This window comes from Aythya fuligula, chromosome 3 (genome assembly GCF_009819795.1).
Source record: "Aythya fuligula isolate bAytFul2 chromosome 3, bAytFul2.pri, whole genome shotgun sequence".
In the NCBI taxonomy this organism is placed as follows: Eukaryota; Metazoa; Chordata; class Aves; order Anseriformes; family Anatidae; genus Aythya; species Aythya fuligula.
The window spans coordinates 97,191,985-97,215,384 of NC_045561.1; the positions used below are offsets into that span (position 1 = coordinate 97,191,985).

The window sequence follows — 23,400 nt, forward strand, 5'->3', positions numbered from 1 at the left end:
TTGATATAGACCCATGACTCCTAGTGGAGTCTCCTAACAGGTTCTCTCCCTTCAAAAAATGTTTTCTATAATACAAAAACATACTGTATAAAGGGCAAATTTATCCTTGTATGGATTTTTTTTTTTTTTTTCTGAAATAAAGCAAAAGCTGCAAGTTTAATTTGAACCTTAATTTGATGTTTTCCCAGATTTTCCTAATATATCAGCAAAGAACCACTGTGACCCTATAACAATCTACCTCCTGCAAGGCTACCCCAGACTTTGCTGTTCTTTATGCACATTTCTTGCAGATAAATTTGAGGTATCTCAGAGGAGGAAACCTAAGGACTGAGAAAATCATTTGCCATAATGCAAAGACAATCAGTTTTGAGGTGGCCTGTAATCCCTTAAAATATTTATTTTCTATGGTCCTGACTCTACACATTACAATGACTTTGTAGCATCAGATCACAACCTACATTAAAAAAAGATGAGAGAAAGACCAACAGAGGACACTACAGACTCTGGAGGACATAGCTCAAGTCCTGGGTTCTGTGCATGTGAATGCATTAGACAAAGTACAAAATGGACCATAGAGATACCTAAAATTGACCCACCAGTATGCAATAATCTTCTAGGAAAGTTAGTATACATTAGTGAGCATTTTTCACTTGAGTAGTTCATTTCCTTGAAGGTAATTGGGAACTAGAAATCTTTAGCAAATTGTTTCCAGTGAGATCAGGGTGGCTTGCTTAGGATATATTGCAAAGCTGATGAAGCCCATGTGCGAGTCCTGTGAGGAAGATGTATCTTAACCATTCAAAACAACATTCATTGCTCCATGCAAACTGTCTGGAAAACTCTTCTGCAAGACAAGCATTTTACAATACATTTCCAAAAACATCCCAGATCTCTGTAGGTTTAAAATTAGTACAGCTCTAATGGCTTCAGTGGGGTTGCTCCAGCTTGCCACTGCTGAACATGTTGTCCAATGTATTTAAGAGAGTGAAAGCATTGCTCAGCTAGAGTTATTTTCATCCTTCAATAAAAGAACTTAAAAGAAAAACCAAGTTTTGCCCGGAGGTACACGTGGGAGCTCATTCTCCCTTCACTGAGAATTGTACATGCAAATGCAAGGGCAAATTATGACCTTTATTCTATTTTAATACATTTATCTTCCTTTCAGCTATGTCTCTTGTGAAAACTGTATTTCTTCAATGAGCTAATTTCTTACTTTGCTTCTTTTCTCTGATTATTGAGCTGACTGTGATTGGTACATTGGTGGGAATATTTCTGTTTCTTCGTCCTGTGCCTTCTCCTAAGGCCCAGTGGCACAGAGTGTGAGAATGCCCAGCAAGACTCATTCCCACCTGGCAATCTCTATAAATAAATAAAACAGTGAGTAATGGTGCCATGTGAAGATGTTTAGTCCCTATCAGGAAAGGAGAAAAACAAAGGAACAGGTGCTTTCTTCATAAGAATGATTTACCTGGTTCCCCAGGAAGGAAAATAACCTCAGAAATATGTTCTTATGAAGCTACCCACTCATGTAAAGTGACTATGCTGTTTCTAGCACAGACTACAGTATACATCTAACGACTATGGAATACCACAATGCCAACTTTCTTTTCTGCTTCATTCCTTACATGTGACTTTTTAATAAAATAGCTCTTTCTACTGCTCTTTTTTTAATTTCTCACAAGAAAGGAATGAAAACCTTACCTCTGACAAACAGGTATGCACTGCATTCATTCACTCCACCTTTTGTAATCATACGCAGGGTGTATAAACCTTCATCATCCTTGTTCAGATGAGTAAAGGACAGAGCTGCCTGGCCTTCTCCAAAATACAGCTTTGTCCACTTGGAGTCCTTTATCAGCACATCTGGAACAGAAGACCCATCAGACACATCACCGCGCTGGCCAGAACTGCATATATCCTAGTGCAGCTGTGCAGCTCTGTGCTAATCAGAGGTACCCACTACACCAGCCTTATGGTAGCTTTATTCAGAGTGACAGCGCTTTGATACTATGAAAACCCAAGCCGGGTCTCTCTAAACTCATTGCCTCAGTGAATTTTAGAGAATATGAAGTCTCAGAATACCCTGTGTAATGCCAACAGCAGAATTTCCATCACTGTCACTTTGCATATGCTGACAGAGAAAAATATTATCCACATTTTGAAACAATTATGTGAAAATCTGTCATACCTTGTAATGAATGCAGGGTGGAACTTCATTTCATTATTAATAAGTTTTGCTACCTGTTCAGGTCAAATGTTAGATTACTCAATTTATTTCTCAAGTTTAAGAGACGAGATTTCAGTTTAATCTGGACTGCTATAAATATAGACTAAATTTAAATCCTCAAGGCATGCCTGTTGAGCAGTGAATGAAATTAAATTTGAATTTCTCACAGGTGAGAGGTGGTGACCCATGATTAATGCAAATTAATCTGATTGCCTAGTGAAACCTGAGCAAAAGAATGAGCAGGATATTTTATGCTAGCCAAGGGACTTTCTTCATATCACCTTTTTAATAATTGATTGGATTATTTTTAATTCTTAACTCCCTGAGACCTATTGCATACTAATTTATTCTAATTGATACAGCAGAATTATATTTAAAGAAGCTGAATACCTATAAATGTTTATTACTCTATTGCTTAAATATACTTTGGAACAGGCTCTTGAATGATTGTAAAGGAATCAGGTTTCTCAGCTACCAGCTGAATTGCATAAGAAGGTATAAAAAATGAAACACGTTCAGACACCACTAAAACTTACAGCAGTAAATTACATGATCACCTAAGCATACAGGTGTTTAGTGAAAAGAGTACAAAGTAAATTCAGTCACATTTGTTCACAGGAGATCCTTTATCATGAGATCCTTGTATGTCCCCTTTCTGTCATGTCACAATGGTACTGACACTTTGTGGAGAAAGACATGAAGTACTTTAGATGAAATCACAAAATGTCTCCACCTAGAAACTTTAACTAAGTGTGATTTCTGTGGAAAATCCTGAAGAAAAAATGAAGTTGAACAACCAGTACCTTTGAATAGCAGGTCACTTATTTAGGTTCCAAGCTTGAGTGGAATCATAGACACTCTAAATTGAAATAGAAATGGCAGAAAAACCTGTCATATTGTCTATCAATGCCAGAATCATCCATTCCCACTGTTTATGTGCACCTTAAACCAGAAACTATGGAGGCAGTTATGTTTTCTAAGAGCAGAAAAACTTCTTTCCTTCACACAAGGTCAAAGAAGCACCAAACCCCTCAAGTAAGAGGACTATTTGTTAATGCAGTCTGGATGGATGACAAGAGAAGCCAAGAAGTAAAGATATTCACAAGTTTTAATAGGGCAGGTATTTATGTACTTGTGATCACAATAATTTTACAATATGAGGGCATCACTGTTGTGATCAAATCCCCAGTCTACTCACATGCTGTGCTCTGTCATTCCTATCAGAACTTACCAAGGAACTAACCGGGAAGAGACTAACACTCAGAGTCAGTGTGACTCAACCTTCACTTGCTGACTTCAGTACATGAGATATTTTTTCTAAAACATTGTTCTGCTGAAGAACATTCTGCTGAAAAATCAGATATAGAGTGGGGAATTACTATAAATTGAAGTTTCTCTTTATCATGTATTTTGGTCTGCTGAAATATACACTCAATTCTGCACTCTGTGAATTTTTCCTCTGAATTATTTATTTATTTATTTATAAATTCTAGATTACAGTATAAATAACTGCAGAATGCTGGTGTGTATAGCTTTATAATGTTTATATTACACTACAGATCAATAACAGAAAGCTCCAGTTACCAGCTGAACTCACATCAAGATTGGATATATATCCCTTAACTATTATTTTGATTTAGTTCTTTCAGTATCTTAAACTGTTATAAGTGGGCCATGAATTGTAGACATCATACTCATGTTTGTCAAATCCCAAAACACTTTAGAGGATTTGATTCAGTTGACTTATATGCCCCTAGGAGTCTAGTAGACAACCTCAATAAGCTTCACTCATGTGAAGCTTATTAATACTGGATAAACACGTATTTCTCTTGTGTATAATTACTAAAATTACAGATCTATACAGATCTATGCCAGGGCTTTAGTTGTTATTATTTGATTAATAAAAACTGAAAAATCTTAGGAAAAATACAGATTGTCTTAATACAAGAGTAGAATTAAATATTACCTCTCCAAAGGAAAAAAAAAAAAAGAACATTGAAAGCACATAATGCTGAACAAATTATTAACCTTCTCGTCATTTATATTTATGCATTGCCTACAGCTCTCAAGAGACTCAATACAGGTAATTGTAGCACACAGCAAAGGTTCATAGCTCAAGAATTCCTGCTGTATTTGGAAACAAGTTCTGCCAGTTGATACATCTTCAAAATATTGTGATCCATGTAGGATCACAAGGAAAGACAATCTTAAGCTTGTTCATATCATCGTATTTCCCTGTAACGTAAATAGAATAATGGGATGAAAGTCTATCTGACTCACTAGCAAAACCCCATTGCCTTCAAAGAGACCGTGTTTTTATCTCAGGTTTTCATTTGGAATGTAACCCTATGGCAAATAAGGGGAAAAATAGAGCATGACTTTGTTATATATCAGGAAGGAATTATCTTGGCATCATAATTAATCTGAACGGATAAATTGTTGTTCAACTGTCCATAGTGCAAGAACATTTCATACTGGATGAAAATTTGAACAACATGGTGCAACACTTGAAAATTAGTAGCTCCTCATGGCTGTAGTTCCCAAAACAAAAGTTCAGAGACTTGGCACCTTGAGAATCTGGGCCCAGTAGGAGACAAAGTTAAAGTACCATTGAAAATAATGGCTCTCCTCAGAGTCTATTGATAGCAACTTACAAACCCCTGTACACTTCAGTGGGAAGAGAATCTGGGTTCAAGGATGAGCCTTGTATTTTAAGTTATTCACCAAACAAAACAGCCATTTTTATTATTTCATATTTTCACTGAATATCAAATTTATGTAAAATAATGATGTGCATGAAACAAAAGGTATAACTATCAGCAATAAAATAGTCTCTTTTTTGATTTTCCTAATCTCAATTTTTCTTCACTTCCTTATCAATGTTATTAACATTTCTTTGTTTATGCACCACATTTTGTTAGCTATAGAATTTTACCACCTTGTCTATGACCAGTCCAAATACCAGCACTGGGAGTCTGCTGTTCCCATATGTGGTTCCTTTGGGGAAAGGTTTCAAGGTTTCAGCATTCACTTGAATCCTCAGAATATGTACTTTAGGATCCTACACTGAAACTGTAGTTGGTGAAAAGTTGTAAGCTGAATATCTATGATAGCCTAATGTCTGCTAAAATTTAAGTAGGTGTTTTTTTGTTTCTAGTTTTTGTTTTTTTTTTTTGGGGGGGGGGGGGGGGGGGGGGGGGGTGAGGGTGGAGAACTAATACTACTCATACAGGGTTAGTATACTATTAACCAAACACTGCAATGTGCTTCGGGGATGCTTTTTTTTTTTTCAGTACTTCCATTAAAGACTTCTTTACTTAGCATAGCATCATTTTTCACTGACAAACGAGACAAAGGCCTACAAACGTGGTACTTACACAGCAGAGCAAAAGCCTGTATTTCAGGCCTGATTCCTCTAAGTATTTCTGAACTATAAATTAAATATGTGTTAACGTAAAATTCACAATAGTGGAGCAAGATGGAAGAAGAGAACCACGCCTACACCTCAGTGCTTCAAACACTAATTTACTGCTTTGTAAGTACCCTCCAGTTCAGTGGTCACAGCATTCAATTATAGATTATGCTCAAACCTAGGAATTGACTTTGGTTCTCCACCTACTCAGTAAATGTTCTAACCACTGTGTTATTAGTTAATATGAGATTACCTCCTTTGCTGTAAATGTGGACCAAGTAATGTAATTTAAAGAGAGATCAAGTCTGTAAATTCTAACTAGAGATATTTATCTGCTCTATTCTGAAATTCGTTCTGAGAATCTCATGTTCCAAGCCTGGTCAGTGTTTTCTCCGGCATTTTCCAGATAGCTTCTATTCAATGTACTAACTTACCATCTCTATACCACTCAGCACGGGGCCGTAGTCTTTTCAGCTCTGGGGTGACCAACACAGAACACTTAAGGGTCAGTGTTTCACCTTCAGTTGCAAAGGTGACTCCAAATTTCTCCAAAAACTGGACGTCAAAGTGTGTGAAGCAAACATCATACGACAGGGGCACTATGCATGAGAAAATAAAAACATTCTTAAGTAACTTTTTGATATCACAAGCTGATTACTGTTAAATCTGAAGTTAAATCTGATGAACTCTCTAGTATACTATACGCTGATCTAGAGATGCAAATGGGAAAGAAAAAGCATCTGGACGGCTCAGATTGCTACTGAGTGCTTAGAGAACAAAATCAGAAGAAACAAATTATATTTTATCTTCTCATCTGTAAAACATTATTCTGGCTTTCATTAACAATAAGGGTATACAAACTATCAAAGCAAAAAAATATATTTGCTTACAGTGGAAGGGCATTATCCCAGCTGGGTGAGGCTCTTCACCCTCTCGGAACCCTGTAAAATACAGACAATAAAGGTTCATTGACGAGAACATATTTATTTCTTATTTTAATCATGAAGTAGGACTTACTTCGTACAACTACAGCACAATTAGTTGATGCCTGCCCATGGACATTTGTTGCAACTGCAGAATAAGTAGCAGAATCATCAAAATCGGCTCTGAAAACGGAAAATCAGAAAATAAATGACTATGCAAATACAAATGCTCCTAATGATCAATATTACAAACCAAGCTGTGTCAGCCCTTGGTAAAGTGTATAAAGCTCTTTGCTTATATCACACTGTACAAGAAGTTGATGAAAGACAATCAGAAAGCTGGTACTGGTTTTGCTATAATTTTATCACAGATTAGTGTGCAGGCTGCATTAACTTAAGCAAACTGGAAACGACCTTTAGAGAATGATCAAAAGGAGATAGCTGGAATATGACAGTCTGGCTCTTTCCTTTCTCTGTGTAACCTTCTTAATCTGTCTTGCTCTTTTGCTACATATTTTAAGAAAGAGACATGGAAGAAAAAGACGTGATGCTTGCAGAAAATTTGTCCCTCTGTGGCTAGCCCTAGCAGGTAGATACTGGCATTTTTTGCCTCTCTTATACTTCTTTTTAGGCAATACAAGCGTAATGCTGGAAAAACTATGGAATATGACCTAAATTCTTTATGGGCACAAAAATTTTGGTTTGATTTATTTTTAGTGAGAAAATATATTTATTATGTAAGGAAAATAAAATAAAATAAAATAAAATAAAGTAAAATAAAATTAAAATTAAATTAAATTAAATTAAAATTAAAAATAAAATTAAAAATAAAATTAAAAATAAAAATAAAAATAAAAATAAAAATAAAAATAAAAATAAAAATAAAAATAAAAATAAAATAAAATAGTTAATTCACGTAACGTAAGGCCCAGTAATGGAATGTCTTATTTACTCTATCTTTTCTTGAAGGATAATTTATGTCAGCAGATATATGGCTAGTTAAGATACGAGTCCATACCTTGGTGTCCCAATTCTTTACTTATTTAAAATTGGTTCAGTCAGGAAGTCGGGAGAAGTATTACATCCATGAATGTGACATAAAATTGAGGTAAAGGAAAGGAAACTAATTCCTTATGTCCTTATATTTTTGGTGCAATTACATGAAACTAAAGTTAAATAAACTTATGTGCTGTGTCTAATAAATATAAATATAACTCCCTATTGGCTAGAAACATTAAAAATACTTCAGACTGTTCTAAATACAGATTTAGGTAGAGTGATATAGATTTAGGTAGATTTAGGTAGAGTGATATAAAATACAGATTTAAGTAGAGTGATATAGACCCCTTCCCCCCCCCCCCCCCCCCCCCCCAAAAAAAAAAAAAAAAAAAAAGAAAGAAAGAAAGAACTTAGTCTGGAGGAAAAAAATAATTGTGAAAAAGTTGGAATATTTCATTTTGATATTTCACAATGAACATTTCAATTAAAAAAAAAATTCAGAATTTACTTCTCCTTTATTTTCAGAAACATACTAAACACTCTAATATGAAATACTCCAATATTTTTGCTTTAAATAAACTAAGTGTTTTGTCTGGCCCTATTTGATACCTTTTCTTGAACTTTTTTTCTTTAGCCAAGTACTCAAAACTATGTCTGTGTCAAACAAGGTTATTGAATTTTTTTCTATTTCTTGGAATTTCTATTAGGTCTAGCCATCAGTTAATCAGAATGCTGAAATACATACAATTAAATCCTGCTTCTGTGTAGTTCCAGTGCATTTAATAAAGACACTCTCAGGAATTTCTGTTGATGTCTGCATATACTTAGTTTCCTCTAAAAAGAAGAAATTTGTATCTTTGTGGTAACTGCCAGATGAAAGGGATGAAATTATGGTTGTACTTGTCTTCTAAGAGGTCATGTATCCCAGGTGCGAAAGAAGAAAGAATATTAGATGTAAATTGTATAACAGGATGCCAATTTGGGCCATGTAGCACTTGTGACAGTCACATCAGACACCTGTTTTTCAGCTCTTGCATATATTCTGGACAGTGTCATATCACAAAAAGGATACTATCTGTACTGTGATGCCTAAAACACAACTTGATAAAAGCTCTCTTAAATTGAGTTATCTCCCTAAACATACAGGAGTAACAGCTCCTCCTAGAGGTAAATCTCCGGCCACAATTTTCACAAAATAAAGCAGCAAAATACCAAGTCTATCATACAATTAATTATAAAAGCCAGAGAACTCTTAAGATTAACCCACTTAACCAGAAAGCCTGGTGTAGAATATGAAGCCTGTGAGTGCTCCACTACAGTCTATATAGGCAAAGTCTGAAAAACACTATAGAAAAACTGCAATACTAAGCTAAGTATTATTCAACATCTTGGGGTTTTCAGGAAGGATTTTAAAAATGACAATACCTGTTCACAAATCTACATAAAGCTTAACTAATTTCTGGACTTGCTTGAAAACTGTTGGAGTTGGTAACATTAACTTAAAGAACAGTTTTTTCCTATCCCAGTTTCGCATTATTGTTTGTGCTATAATATGCCAAAAGCAAGGTAAAACAGTTGTACAGGATTTTTTCCTAAGTCATGTTGTAATGTCTCTATATTGAAATTTATATAATTCATACACTTTTCATAGCCAAATACAGTGCCTTGCTATAATGAAACAAGCTAACATCAAATGTGGCATCTCAAAATTGTTTTTAAAGAGGCATTACAGAATTGACTGTAGTGGAACAATAAGGTTCTCTGTAGTTACTCGGCACTACATCCCTACTTTAAAGGAGGTATATACAGTATATATTACATACTATACTGTGTATATAATAAAATATATATTAAACAGTGTTAGGGATTGTCCCCTGAAATTTTATTTTGATTACTCTGGTGCTGATGTGCTAGAACAGCTCTAGGCATGCTCTGGTGTGTGACAGCTCCCCAAAAAAATTCCTGGGCACAGCTCAGGAGACAGCAAGAGTCATTTCCCAGAAAACATTCTGGATGTAGCTGCCCTGTCCTGAAAGATAAGATGAGCAGCATGGATATAGTGCATCCCATGCCAGGGGGCCACTGTGTCAGAGGATGTTTTTAGGTTACCATGGCAGGCAAAGTCTAGGACAGCAATTCCTAGTCACTGGAGGGAGGTATAGCATACACTGCATGCCCCCAGATGCATGTCCTATAAAGGATTCCTGTCCTCCTGCCCACTGTCCAGCCCATTCACCAACCTACCTGGAGACTATGGAGGTGCACAAGGTCTTCCTCCAGCCTAGGTGCCCAGGTTTCTCCTGGAGAAGCCATATCCTCCAGGAGCACAGTGCACAGTTTCCTTCAGCAGCATGTGTGCTGGGGGAGCCAGGCTGTGGGTGCAGTGTTGATCCATCCCTGGCTGTACACAAGTTTGGCAGCTTACAGCCCCCAAACTATATGTGAGTGGTGGATGACTGCCCAACCATTGCCGTACTGGGCTGCTTCCTTACATAAACAAAGCATTACTTCAGGCTGCTCTGCTGCATCAAATACAACTTAATTGCTCTTTAACATTTTGTTGTTACAGAGCATTGGCACAAGGATAAAATAACAGTGTGTCCAAACTGAGGTTAATCCTGATTAACTATCACTTTAAAATAGTTATCTTTTGCTCTCAGTGTTGGCTTAATTTTCTAGCAAAACAGCAGCTAAAACAGTCAATAGGAAATAATTGCCTTAAGAATTACACAGGATTCGGGATCTGAAACATGATTTATTATTTAGCACCAGATGGCATAAAAATAACCCAGAAACTCTAGAAGCATATTCTGAAAAAATGTGAGGCCACAGTCTGCTTGACCGCTCAAAACATCAGAAACGTAGAGGTGTAAGAATTGCAAAGCTCTCTCCCTAAAATGAGGAAGCAAAATGCCAAATATCTGATTAACTTTTCAAATGGATATATAGCTGTACTACTCTCAGTCCCCTCCCCATAGTCTTGCCCTCTCATAAGGAACAGCAAAATGCCTCTCATGATTTCCCTGATTGTGAGGGTCTCCAAAGTAGAGGAAACAAAAAATAATCATTAAAGTCTCCAGACAGGAGATTCACAAAAGGATTTTTTTTAGCCCAACCAGCTCAATGCCTGAAAGCAACTATTTGACAGAGGTTGTCTGGATTTGTGATGGAATAAGAATTAATTTTATCAGAGGGTACAAAAGAAAAAAGAAATTACTGATCTACTGACTGACCACATGTGTTTTTGTTTTGTTTTTTTTTTAACAACATTTTTGGTTTATGATGAAAAACAAGGTCCTTATAGTTATTACGAACATAAAAATATCTCCTAAGTCCAGGCACTTTCTTCTACTTAAGAGTTCCTAACAATTCTACCTATTTTCTGGAGGTCACTGCTTTGAAAGCATTTTATAGTTCCTTCCTATGATCTCTAGCCTAGCTCACCAGGGGATAAATCAAATCATCTTAGACAGCCTAATACTCAGTGGTCTGCCTTCAAACCTGGTATTGGAAATGTATGGTATTAGTGGGTAAGAGCTACACAGCACATTGGTTTAGTACACACTCTGAAAAAAAAAATTTGAACAGGACGACAAGTTACTTCAAGTCCTATTTTTTTTTTTGTGCCAGATAATACTTCGATTGAGGATTATCCTAGTAACTGTTTGCTTCCCTTTATGCTGAAAATAGATAAATAAAGTTTCCTAACAGCATGACAAAGTCCATTGAGTCAAGACAACTTAGAAATCATATTTGAAGTACCTAGGAGGAAAGGTGTGGTGTCTCCAACTGTTATTCTTGCATCTTGATGGAGAACGTGTTTTCCAACCTTTACAAAGGTCAGATAAAATATGCATAGAGTACATTTAGATAGCATGAAGTGTGAGGGCAGAGCTGTATCTGTCCCAAGGTACTAATACTTTTTGTGAAAATTAAATTGCCCTGAATCCACATGAGGTTCTGAAGTGCTAATGTTTGTGCGGGGAATATTCCCCAGGCAGATACATCTGTTTAAAATGCATGTATTCATCCATCTGCCTTGTGTAGATTTAAACACAGGAGTTAAGAGTGAAATAACATTTTTCCTGAATTAGAACACAATTTGGTGCATGTCAAGAACAGGAAGCACAACGTAGTAAATTACACAGAGTTAAAATTGCCTCCTTTGAATTCAAATGACAAAATTTTCAGTGTTACGTTTAAATGACACCAAAATGTGGAAATACTCTGCTGGAACACCATCTCATAGACTAATTCTCCAGTCAGACTGAACCTGACTTGTTCTTTTTGTTTAGTTGGCTTTTTTTTTTTATTGAATAGGGGAGCTCTGTTTTGGGGCTGCATCTTCCTCAAGCCCATCTCAGTGGCTCCCAGTTATTGTAGATGATAGGGGACAGTGACTGATAAGCCAGAACATCATAGACCTTTTAATGTGGGGGATGTTGTCTGCGTTTCAACAAGGAAAGAAGAGAAGCACACCATACATGCTGACTATGCACACACTGGCACTGCATATCTGCAAAGCCCTGGGACCTGCAGTTTATCACCACACAATCAACCCTACACAGCTCCCAGGCTTTGCCTCCTGAACTGGAGGACTGCCTTTGCCGCAGTGCCTGCACACCATCCTGCTTCAACCCACAGCAGGAGAAAGGGCAGCCCTCACTCTCTGTATTTCCATTTTAAATCATTTTTAGCCTTTTGTTCCTAATCAAACTAAAATAGCACTGTACTGACTGTATTGTGTCATTTGTTAAATTACAATAGTTAGAAAAGAAGGCTCATTCCATTTTAAGCTTTTTTTTTTTTTTTTTTTTTAAAAAAAAAGCAATGCTGACAGTGCTTAGGAGCTGAGCGCCTGATTAGGGGGCTAGCTCTGCCTTCTGGCAGCAGGTATTACACTGCACTCTGCTGGCTTTGCCATACATTTTTGCTGATGCAGCCACAAACCCTTTCTTGCCGCAATTAGAACATTTAAGCAATGACTTACTGAAACAGGAAAGGGAGAGGGCCCTAATAAAAGATAAAACACTGCCAATCTTTGAGCCTCATACAAGTGGCAGTGTGCAGCCACATCTCACTGACAGAGCTCTGGAAAAATCAAGCTTCCTTCTCTGCTTATTCTACCATCCAACTCCCACCAGCTCACCTGCCTGCTCATTGCAGGGAGTCAGGAACAACTGGAGCATACTGCTGCCCCCTCTATGCCCCAGTCAACATATCAGGAAACATAATATAGCCCTTCATAGTTGCATAAAGCCTAACGATTCAGTTAAGGAACAACTTAACTGTCATACCAGTGAAAGAACTTGCCTATGCATCATAGAAAAACAAACAAGCAAACAAACAGAAACAAACAAACAAACCCATGGCTAAAGAAGTAGCACCAACTAAGAAGTTCAGCATGTTAGGATTTCAAGTACTGCAATATACACTAACATATAAAACATTTTTCAGCCATGCTATAGAGAAACAAGGCATACTCGACTACCTCCAATACAGCAATCTTTTCTTGGATTATGTGCCTATTTCTAGTTTAAATTAGGTGGGATAAAGAAAACGTATTGACCAAACCCACACATTTTCAAGCATGTATCAATCGCTTCAGCTACCAGTAGCTTTCCCTGAGAGAATTCCTTTTAGTCTCCTCCAAATCACCTATCAGAAGTGAGATGAAAGATGAAATGAACCACTACCTCAGTGCAGGCTCCTATAACTGTGAGATGTGCAAAAATCGTAATAAAAGCTTCAAATCCTCTTCTTTTTTACTGCACAATGGAGATCTTGAGCCCAGGCTCCCAGATGAGGGAGCCTAAAAGGAGCAAGAGAGTGGCACTATACAATATTGATAGCACTGAATTAATGCAGAAAATGTGGTAAATTGAGCACAAAGCATCATAAAAATATGAGACAGTGAAACGAAAATGATCTGGTTACTGTATAGGCTTATGGGCCCTGGAAGACAGCAAACGGGATGGATGAAATTGTGTCCAGTTACTACTTTAAGATGACAAAATGACGTTCTAGTTTTGGTGCCTCAAGAATTTTTCCACTGGGATCAAGGAATACTCATAGGAATAAATATCACACTTGCATCAGAAGGAAAAGTTCACTCCCTAAGCTTCACTGAAGCACTAAAAAGGTAGCCAAGAAATTCCAAGGCCGTTCTGAGTGGCTGTGGATCAGATGACATGCAGCTCAGCACTTTGGTATGAACAGCTGAGAAGAGCACAGAAGTGGATAGGTAGAAAACCCTAACTGTTCTACTTCTAGGAAAAAAATAATACTTCAAATATGCATGCATAGAGATATTTATGGAGGATCCAGAGTTAATTGATATACGTTTATCCTTAAAACATTAATAATATATATGTATTAAGCAAATACATATCATTTCATTGCCTAATACTAATACCACTGATACTAGTAATGTAAAACACTATCAAACCATTCTTCCATGTCCTGCAAGCTGATTTTCCATCTTTTGGGAAGCACAATACAGTTGATGGTCAAATTTTGAAATAAAATAGGTTAGTAAAAAAGATCTATATTCAAGCTTATATTTTTGTTTGTTTGTTTTAATTTAATAAACTGTATAAATCTATGGTAAATTTATCATAGCTCTGGGTCTATAATTCTCCAATGTCCAATTCTCCAAGTGGAGGAGGGAGACCTGTCAGAGAGAAGCAACTAGCAGGCAAAAAGACCACACTACCAGATAGAATGAAAGAGAAACACAGCAACAGTATCTGAAGAGGCCAGCTTGGTTGAACATAAGGGACCATGTACGAATACATACAGACCTGCACCTAGTAAACAGTGGATGATGGTAAGTGTATGTGGGAACCAGAGTGGGTGCCAATAAATGACTCTAAGGTATGTCTGAATAATCCCAAAGCTGATTGTGAATGGCATCTACATGACTGATAACCAGCAAAAGAAAGAAAAAAGCTCCAAGATGTTATAAGACAATAGCACCCTTCAGCCTGATGATTACTGATGCTCAGAAAGCACCATCCACACTAATCCTCATTTCTTCAAAAAGCCATTTACTCCCAGAATGTCACAAAAGGGAACTATGTTATGTATCAAGCACCAAGACTCACCAAGCAGCCACTTTAGAACACTAACCAAGGAAGATAAACACAAGAACAATCATTGATTGGCAAGAAATAACCTAAATTTCATCCATCTCCTCAGTCACTCACATCCATACATCATTTTCCTTTTTCCCTGCTGCAAGGAAGAAGAGTATTACAAAAGTAATGCTAGTGGGATAAAAACAGCTGTGCTGAGATATCTCACAGATACAAAGAGCAGTCAGCAAGTTACTCATGTCCTGGAAGTTGAAGACTTTGAGGTACCTGTAAGTACTCATAAGTACTCAGTACTTATCTCAGAGGTACCTGTAAGTACTACTAGTCTCTGAGAAGTATCCCTTAGGAAGCAATAACAGAGTGTTTCTGGCTGAGAACTTCTGTACAGGAATACGCTTCTCCCATCCTGAGCTATGGAAAGGTGAATCACAGAACCAGAATTGTAGGGGTTGGAAGGGACCTCAAGAGATCATTGGGTCCAACCCCCCTGCCAAAGTGGGTTCCCTACAGCAGGCTTCCCAGGTAGGCGTCCAGACGGGCCTCAAATACCTCCAGAGAAGGAGACTCCACAACCTCTATGGGCAGCCTGTTCCAGTGTAATGCTAGCAAATGGGATGCTAGTCAAGACGGACTTCATTTCAGGATAACAAAGCCATGTAGTGCTTCCCAAAAGCAGACAGAATGCTACTCTTTCTTTTCTGTACTAATGCTACAGGGTTGTGCTCAGGGCTGCTTCCACTACTGACACGTGAAGACAAGGTAGAAGAGGAATGTTTGGCTAGACAAGTGTTAGCCACAAAGATTCTAGCTATGTGAATACAGCTGATACTCATGTTCTGGAGAAACTAAAAACATCTTTTTTGTGCATCTCTTCTCTAGATGTTAATTTTTCTTTTTGAATACCACTGTTATGTCCTCATTTTAATTTGGATGTTTATAGTTTATTTTTTTAAATCTAGTCATAGGTAACAAGTGATATTTCAGTGTTTAAGAAAATCTAGTATTAGTTTTAGGAAGCTGGCATTTTCTATACTGCAACACAGGTATTTTCTATACTGCAAGATTAACATAATTGTGAAAAATAAAATTAATTAAATGATATATTTTCTTTTCTTTAACTAAAAACTTCGTTAATTTTTGGAGAAAAAACAAATCTAGATCAAAAGGAAACTGAACCTACCATATAATAAAACAAAAATTGATGATTGGGTATCTTTGCCATGAACAGCTAAATTTCTGATTACCTTAAATAGTTTCATCATGACAAGATCATAAAATACACAGACAACTTTCCACTTTGAAAAAGAAAATAAAATTCTAATGAAAAAGGAACTACTTATGTCAGCTACTTACTTCTATCTTACTGTCTTCTTGTATATTGCTGGAGCTAAATAATAGAAACACCTAATTTTTCATTTTCATTTCATTTTCCTGATCTAATATCCACCTACTTAGTGAACCTTCTATAGCTTAAGCGTGAGAACAACAGAGAAGTGTGTTGAATTTAACAACTCTCTTGCAGCATTTGTATGGTTGTTTTATTGTAGTTGATATAAAATATTTTGTGTAGAGTACAAAAACCTGTTGAATTCATCAGAATAACCTACCTATTTATATGCAACACGTGTACTCCATATTTGCTTTCAACTCTGTACTTTGCTGGATCACTTGCAGGTGTAATCAATTCCTCATTTTTATACCTGACAATCAAGAAAAAAAAATGAACTAATAAGCAGCTTCTATTCACTGTAATAATTCAGTTGATTTTTACTCAGAGGTATAATTTATTACCATCTGAGTTACATATTTATAAATTTTCTCTACCTGTGTACTTTCCAGTATGTATGGATAGATATACATTGGGCCATGAAAGTGAAGGAGAGTCACCACTGCAGTGGAAAGAGATATGCACCCAAACCAGAAAAGCTGGTAGTAGAGAGAAGGCAGGACGTGACTTTGAACTTTCCAGTCCACTAGCCATGACATAAGATGGGAAATAAACTTTGATCACAATAAAGCACTTCAGCTCAAAAAAGGAAACAGCAACAGAATAGTGCCTCAGGTTAGTTATTCACAGTCTGCACTGTGGACATCCCATATATATATAGGATGGTGCTTACACAGCTTCAGGGCTATTACGTGACTTTCCACCTCAACAGGGGCTGACACAAAGTGAACACACAAACAGTCTGTGAAAACAATTGTCTATGACAGCAATGGTGCTGTGCAAGTTTACCCAGGCTTAGCAAGTAGCCTGTGAGCTTTGTGTATTGGGATTTTTGCTACTTCATTTTCAGGAAAATGAATGTCCAAAAAGACTGGAATGCCTTCCACAGACTGCTTTCTGAAATACTCAGCTCTGCTTCTCATAGTGCACAGGGTCATTCATCAAGCTTTCCTCCCACTCCTTCCACTGTGGTATCGAGTGCTACAATCCAGCACATATATGAGGATTAAAAAGGGGTTTTAACATAGCCATTATGTATGCAACACTTATCAGTTATGCCATAGCTTCCAAATGGAAAAAGATTAACAACATTTTTAGAGGCCTGGATAAGGCCAGTCTCTTACCATTGTACAACAGGGGTAGGAAATCCTTGTACAGTGAAGCAAAGACTCACAGACATCTTCTCCCAGACAGTGTGAGACCTCAGGCGCACTAGGATTTCAGGAGCTCGACTTATTTTTTCCTCAACAGCATGTCTTTCCATAGCCATATTTTCTTCTACCTATTAAAAAAGGCAAAACAACAAAAGCATATGTAGAAAGGAAGCATTTAGCACCAGACTCAAAGGGGATAGAAGATTTAATTTTAAATCCACAAGATTAAAAGATGCTAAATCCCTAACAACATTTGAAACACAGTCATTTTAGTATATCTTATAATTGTGCTCACAGAGGAACAAAAAAACTTGAGTACTGTACCATCCTTTGTATAGCAAGTCTATCCAGTTGTTCCCTAGCACGGTGCCTGGCTGTGTGAATCTCTTTTTCCAAAGCTGACAACTCACTGGCAAACCGGATCCTTTTCTCTTCACTAGCATGAGACTTTTGTTCATGAGTCCTGTAGAACATGAAAAAATATCAGATAAGAGTAATCAACATGAAGCTTTAAGATTATCACTCATACACATTAGGCAGCTGAGGGTTCTGAAACAATATCATCAGAATATAAAATCTAGTTTAGGAATTATTCTTGGAGTCTATCTGCCTATCCTAATAAGCATATCAGATAAACATGAATTTTCCTTCACAGTCTTCCCCCCCGTGTATATGGTGCCATAGCCCCATAGCTCTTGGAAACTAGCATGGTCACACTGACTTGGCACCCCATAGTCTTTGTCCTTTGGTAATAGAGATCAAGAACCTAGTTGGCTTCCTTCTGGCCCCTAACTTTCCTCCCCATGCAACAAGGCAGTGGAGTGAAGGCATGTTATGTGCCTATGTCATACTGTGATATGTGTTGGGCCTTGGTTTTGATATGCCTTTGGCTCTAGCACATGGGAAACACTGCTAGCTCCATGGGCTGCATCAGTTGACCTCACCTGAAAGATACAGACTAAGGAGTTAGCAAAAGCCGTCCTGGGACAGGAGTGAATGGAAAGTGATGCAAAAACTGGTAGGCCAAGACAACCTTTTGAGCAATCTCTGGGTTGTAAAAGGCTTCGTGAGCCACTTCAGGAAACTGTGAGGAAGCAATGACTACAGATTTTTCTGAATTCTTATAAAAAGTTACTCAACATTTTTAGGAGGAACTAGCTCAGGCTCCTTCATTCTGGATGACTCTATAAGCAACCTATGGTACTCTGCCTTGGCAACAGCAAGAAAGTAAGGAGCTGACTACCAGAAATTTCTAATACGACTGTCATTATAGACTCTTAAATTATAACCCGACATGTAGCAAAGCAAATGAGAAGACTTACATGAACTTCAGCGATCAAGCTGTGATTTCTCTGGCATTTTTTTAAGTATTTATTTTTGCCATTTCAATGTACTTTGAACACCAGCCTTATTCTGCCATGTATAATTTTATATTGATAAAATTTAAGACAATTTTTAAAATAATATATTACGCGAATGAGTTTGATTTTCCTGGAACATTCCACTTCCAGGGTATATCCTTCAAAACAGTCAAAGTACTAGAACCCTATGTATCTGTATGATTCCCTTGACATATTTTCTATAAAGATGGTAGAATTTATTCTTGCAACACATATTCTCTGTCTTTGTTAAAGTCACTGTAAAGCATGGCAGAGCAGAAACAGTCAAATTCACTAACTCTAATATTGCTGTCAGCACATTTACTCTAAGACTTCATATCAAGTCTGTAATTGAGACATGGTGATAAGTCCTCTTGGTATTATGGAAAGAACTCAATGTTTAAATTGACCCAATCCAGAAATGCAGTAATAGTGTAGTAGATCTGTTTGAAAATGTTTGGGATCCTAGGCAGATACTAATTTCTTTTGGTATTAAAGCTGTTTTCAAGGGTCAGGCTGGGGATTAGAGGGAACAACTCTGGGCTGAAATATAAGACTGAAAGTGACACTCAGTCATTTAGTATTCCAGCCAAAATAGATTAGTGAAGAACAGTGACAGAGAAGACTGCAGTCTTGCCGACTTTGAAAAGAGCCCTGGCAAAAGAGAGATCCTAAATGGGACCAGAACCACTACACAGGTCAAAGCTTTACCTTTTCCTGGATTCTTGCATTGTTTCATGAGCCAAGGTGCGTGCCCTCCTGGCACAGAGTCTACATGTTGTTTTTCCCAAGCCAGATGATTCATAATAAGCAGCCTGTCTAGAAGCAGCCCTTCAAATATAAAAGACACTGTTATAACCCAGCAAATCTGGTAAAACATGAACTCACTAAAGTCAAAGAAATTATTTTAAATGAGCTGAATTCCATGACTGAGCACTGTTCAGTAAGAATGCTAGTTTATGCTAGTGCCCTAGTAGCTCTGATTCTCACTTGTCCTTCAGAGGCCTAATGCCTATCATTTGTCGTTGGGGATTGTTAGGCATTTTACTTCATTCAGTTCTATTAAATTTATACTTAGTCTCCAATCTTTCAAGTGCTATTCACTGTACAGTGAATCATGAGGGACCAGGTCATCTAAGAAACAAGGCAGAATCCTTATAATACTGTCTATTTCTAAATATTCGTGCCTCTCTACACTTCATATAACCTTCCTCAAACTCCCTTCTTTCAGAAGGGAATCTGGACAAGCTGTACAGTTAGCTAGGCATCTTAATTACTGAGGAGGGAGCACAGTGATTTTTAAGCAACCAAGATTCAATATTCCAGGCTTCAAGATAAAAAAGAACCTGTATCTTGTTACTAAAACTCTGAGATTTCACATAACAGGAATTGAAAATGTTTTGTTGTTTTGTTTTGGAGGGGAAAAAGGAGAGAGAAAAAAAAAAAAAAAAAAAAAAAAAAAAAAAAAACCCACCAAAATAATAAAAAGAAAAATACATGAGTAGGAATAGCCAAATTTAGGAGAAGGAATATCCTCATGCCATATGGAATAAGGGGTATTGTGCTGCTGTGATTTCCAATTAATTTCATGGCAATTTTTCTTAAGTCAGATTGAGCTTCAGTCAGAGCCTAAAAAAAGGAAATTCCAAGTTGGAGGTAGTAAACAGAATGGATTCTCAGATCCATCTCAGATCCAAGGATCTGTGTAGATTAGTTGCTGCATAGCTAGAAAGTCTAGCTGTGCTGGTAGAAGAATACTGATAAGTAGCATCCCTGTGGAAGGACTTGGAAGGCTACCATTCTGAGTATGCCACAAACTGGGGAGAGGAGGATGTAAATATCTTGATTCTAAGAACTATTTATCCAAAATAGAAGCATCTCTATGCTACATATGTGAAATACACAGTACTCACTTTCTTGCTGCATATTCCTCAAGTACATATCTTGTCTGAATATTGCGATAGGACTGATCAAAGTGTTTGTGCCTTCTCTGGTAAAATGGCACTGCTAGTGATGACATGCTTCAGTTCGTTACAATCAGCAGTTCCTGCAGGGAAATCACATTTAGCCATAAGTTTCAGACATTTAGGTTTGATATTTTCACATACATACATATACGTGTGTACAGGAACAAATGTATAAAATTTCATCACTTTGTGACAAATAGAGACACCAATTATATATATGCACATCTCAGACTGTATCTTATTAGCCACACAGTAAGTCAAGGAATTACAGATGATAGAGCTAGAAGGTAAATTGTTGGATCGTTTTTCCCTTCATGTTGTCATTTAACACCTCTTTAGAAGTTTCCAGGGACAGAAATTTGACAGTTTGAGGGGTATTTTCTAGATATTTCATCTCTCTGCTCTTCAAACGTTTTGCTTTGTCCTTGCTGCAATTTGCACTCACTGTTTCTAGTCCAGTTCACCATGACAACACAAAATAGACTATATCCACTCACTTTTGTAGCAGCCTGTTGAAGGTTTGAAGATTTTTTTTTAACATCTTTCAGCTTTCTTATTTAAACTAAACAAAGCTAGGTTTTTCAATTGTTTTTCATGATTTTTCTAGACCTCCAATCAATCTGGTTGTCCTCATTCATAATTTCTCCCACTGTCAGAGAGAAGCAAATTCCCTACTACAGTGTTAGAAGGCAGAGGTGTCCACATCCCTTTACACTCATTAGGAATATGATGATAACTTTTCACAAAAATTGGGAATGCTACCAGCCATGTCCTGAGTAGATGCCAGCTTGTGTAACTACGATCTGCTTCCGTCAGTCCTGTTTGCATAATCATTTGGATATGGGGCCACTTGGCCTAAATGGCTGTGAGTGACTCCAATAGGCAAATGAACAGCCAACACTTTCCCCAAGAGATGGCTCCACTTTGGTGACAACAGAAGCGATTTCCATTCATAAAGTCTATAAAGCAGCTTGCACCAAATCCTAAAGTTTTTAGTTAGGCAGATTCACAAAACATCTGATTTCTTCCTGAAACATAAGGGAAATGCCCCAGCTGTTATGTGGGTTTTTGCCAGGCAACTCTGCTGGGGCACAGACAGAGGGGAGCCTGGGACCCACCTCAAAAGTAAAGCACCACTAGTTCACCCAAAGGACACATTAAGAGGGTTCCAAGGCCCAGGGGCAGTAATGGACCTGATTGACCCTGCTTAGCCCTCCCAAGGCCTTCTCCATGGCCCTGGATGTCAGCCCCCAGGCCTCAGCCCCTGCCCCAGTTCCCCACAGCACTTCCCTGCCTGGCCATGTGCCCTGCTGAGAGGAACTGGCCTGAGTGAAAGCCTCAGAACCACACCAAATGTCTGCATTTGTCATAAAAAGCCCCAGAAGTAGGCGGCTTTATGACATATAAAATGAAAGCTCAATAGAATTTGAACAGAAATCCTATAAACTCATTGTAATACAATGTGAACCCCCCTTAATCAATTTCAAAGGTTCTGATACTGACCAATTCAAATCTGTGTTCTATTTCCTATTGTATACCTGGATAGATACACATGCTTTAGGGAGAAAAATGAGTAGTACACAGTTTAAAACTAGAGGAATAACTATTTCAGGAAAACATGTTTCTGGTAAAATGAGATCTAATTCAAAATTAAAGAAACTCAGTCACCACTTGATTGTCAACTTTCAAATTTCAAGCATTTTTTTTGTTTGTTTTATTTATCTTTTTACTACATAAAAAGTACATGCAATCAATTTAGTTCAGTAAAATACTGCTGCAAGTAGTATTTTAAATGTTTATTACTTATGCTGAAAGCAGTGATATTTTCTGTCAGGTAACAGAAATTATCTCAGGTTTTGAAAAATCATTTGCAAAATCTCCATCTAAGAATATGAAAGCAAATATAAAATTGTTAGAAATCATGGATATCATCAATAATTTTGCATTTAAAATTAATGTGACTTTTAAATATTTCTCCTAATTGTACTACTAGCCAGACTGTACATACAGGAGTAATCATTTTGTACATTTTGTTGCAGCAATTTATTCTTGAAAAATGAATGCTAGATTTCTTATATATTGTGTCATGCTTTTAGGAAGAAGCACATAAGATGATTCATTGAAAAACTGTGATTATAAGTTTAGTAAATCCCTCCTTTTTATGTGTTTATTTGGCAATTTTGCCTGAACCCTTCAAAAGCACGCCCTAATTAATTAAAAGCAAACAAACACGCTTTTAAGTCTAAGAAATTGAAAGTTAAAATATGGTAAATTATCTGCAAATACCCTATTTCCAGCATATACAATTATAAATTCCAGCTGTGTCTGATAGTTTGTTTCAGGTGTTCTAGCTGAATATTCTACCTGAGTCTCATGCCCCCATGTCATGACATTCTCACACCAGCTAGTCTTACTTTTCCAAGAAAAATCTCTCTGCAGGTATATTCAGGTATATTTAGGAGGTACAGTTAATTGCAGAAACATCTTAGGGGAAAAAAAAAAAAAAAAAAAAAAAAAAAAAGCCATAAGATTTGGAGGTGAGGTTTTATAATTTACCACCTGACAGCTGCACCTTCTTCACAGCCTATAGTTAGTTACCTTTTCAATCCTTTTTAAAGAGATATGAGAGCTTCAAGTCACGAGTGCAGGAATGAGAACTTTAGGCAAATTACCAGGCACTGCAAGACAAAAATAAAGCAGGTTGACAACATTAGAAAAAGGCATTAAAGAAATATATTACCACATTTCTAGAGAAATAAGAAAGTTAACATCATCCAAATTAGTGTATCATGGTT

At 37.1% G+C, this 23,400-nt stretch overlaps 1 protein-coding gene across 1 annotated transcript in view; it reads right to left on the reverse strand.

Annotated features, from left to right (window-relative positions):
• The window catches only part of MYOM2 (myomesin 2), a 70,189-nt gene extending 49,531 nt beyond the window's left edge, over positions 1-20,658 (reverse strand). Inside the window, exons 1-9 of the mRNA XM_032185138.1 lie at positions 20,552-20,658; positions 19,350-19,469; positions 17,584-17,722; positions 17,230-17,387; positions 16,266-16,358; positions 6,657-6,745; positions 6,530-6,580; positions 6,074-6,238; positions 1,702-1,863 (exon numbers count right to left, since the gene is read on the reverse strand). Of these exons, the coding sequence (XP_032041029.1) occupies positions 1,702-1,863; positions 6,074-6,238; positions 6,530-6,580; positions 6,657-6,745; positions 16,266-16,358; positions 17,230-17,387; positions 17,584-17,722; positions 19,350-19,469; positions 20,552-20,658 (1,084 nt within the window). The remainder of the gene's footprint in view (positions 1-1,701; positions 1,864-6,073; positions 6,239-6,529; positions 6,581-6,656; positions 6,746-16,265; positions 16,359-17,229; positions 17,388-17,583; positions 17,723-19,349; positions 19,470-20,551) is intronic.
• Positions 20,659-23,400: the final 2,742 nt, after the last annotated feature.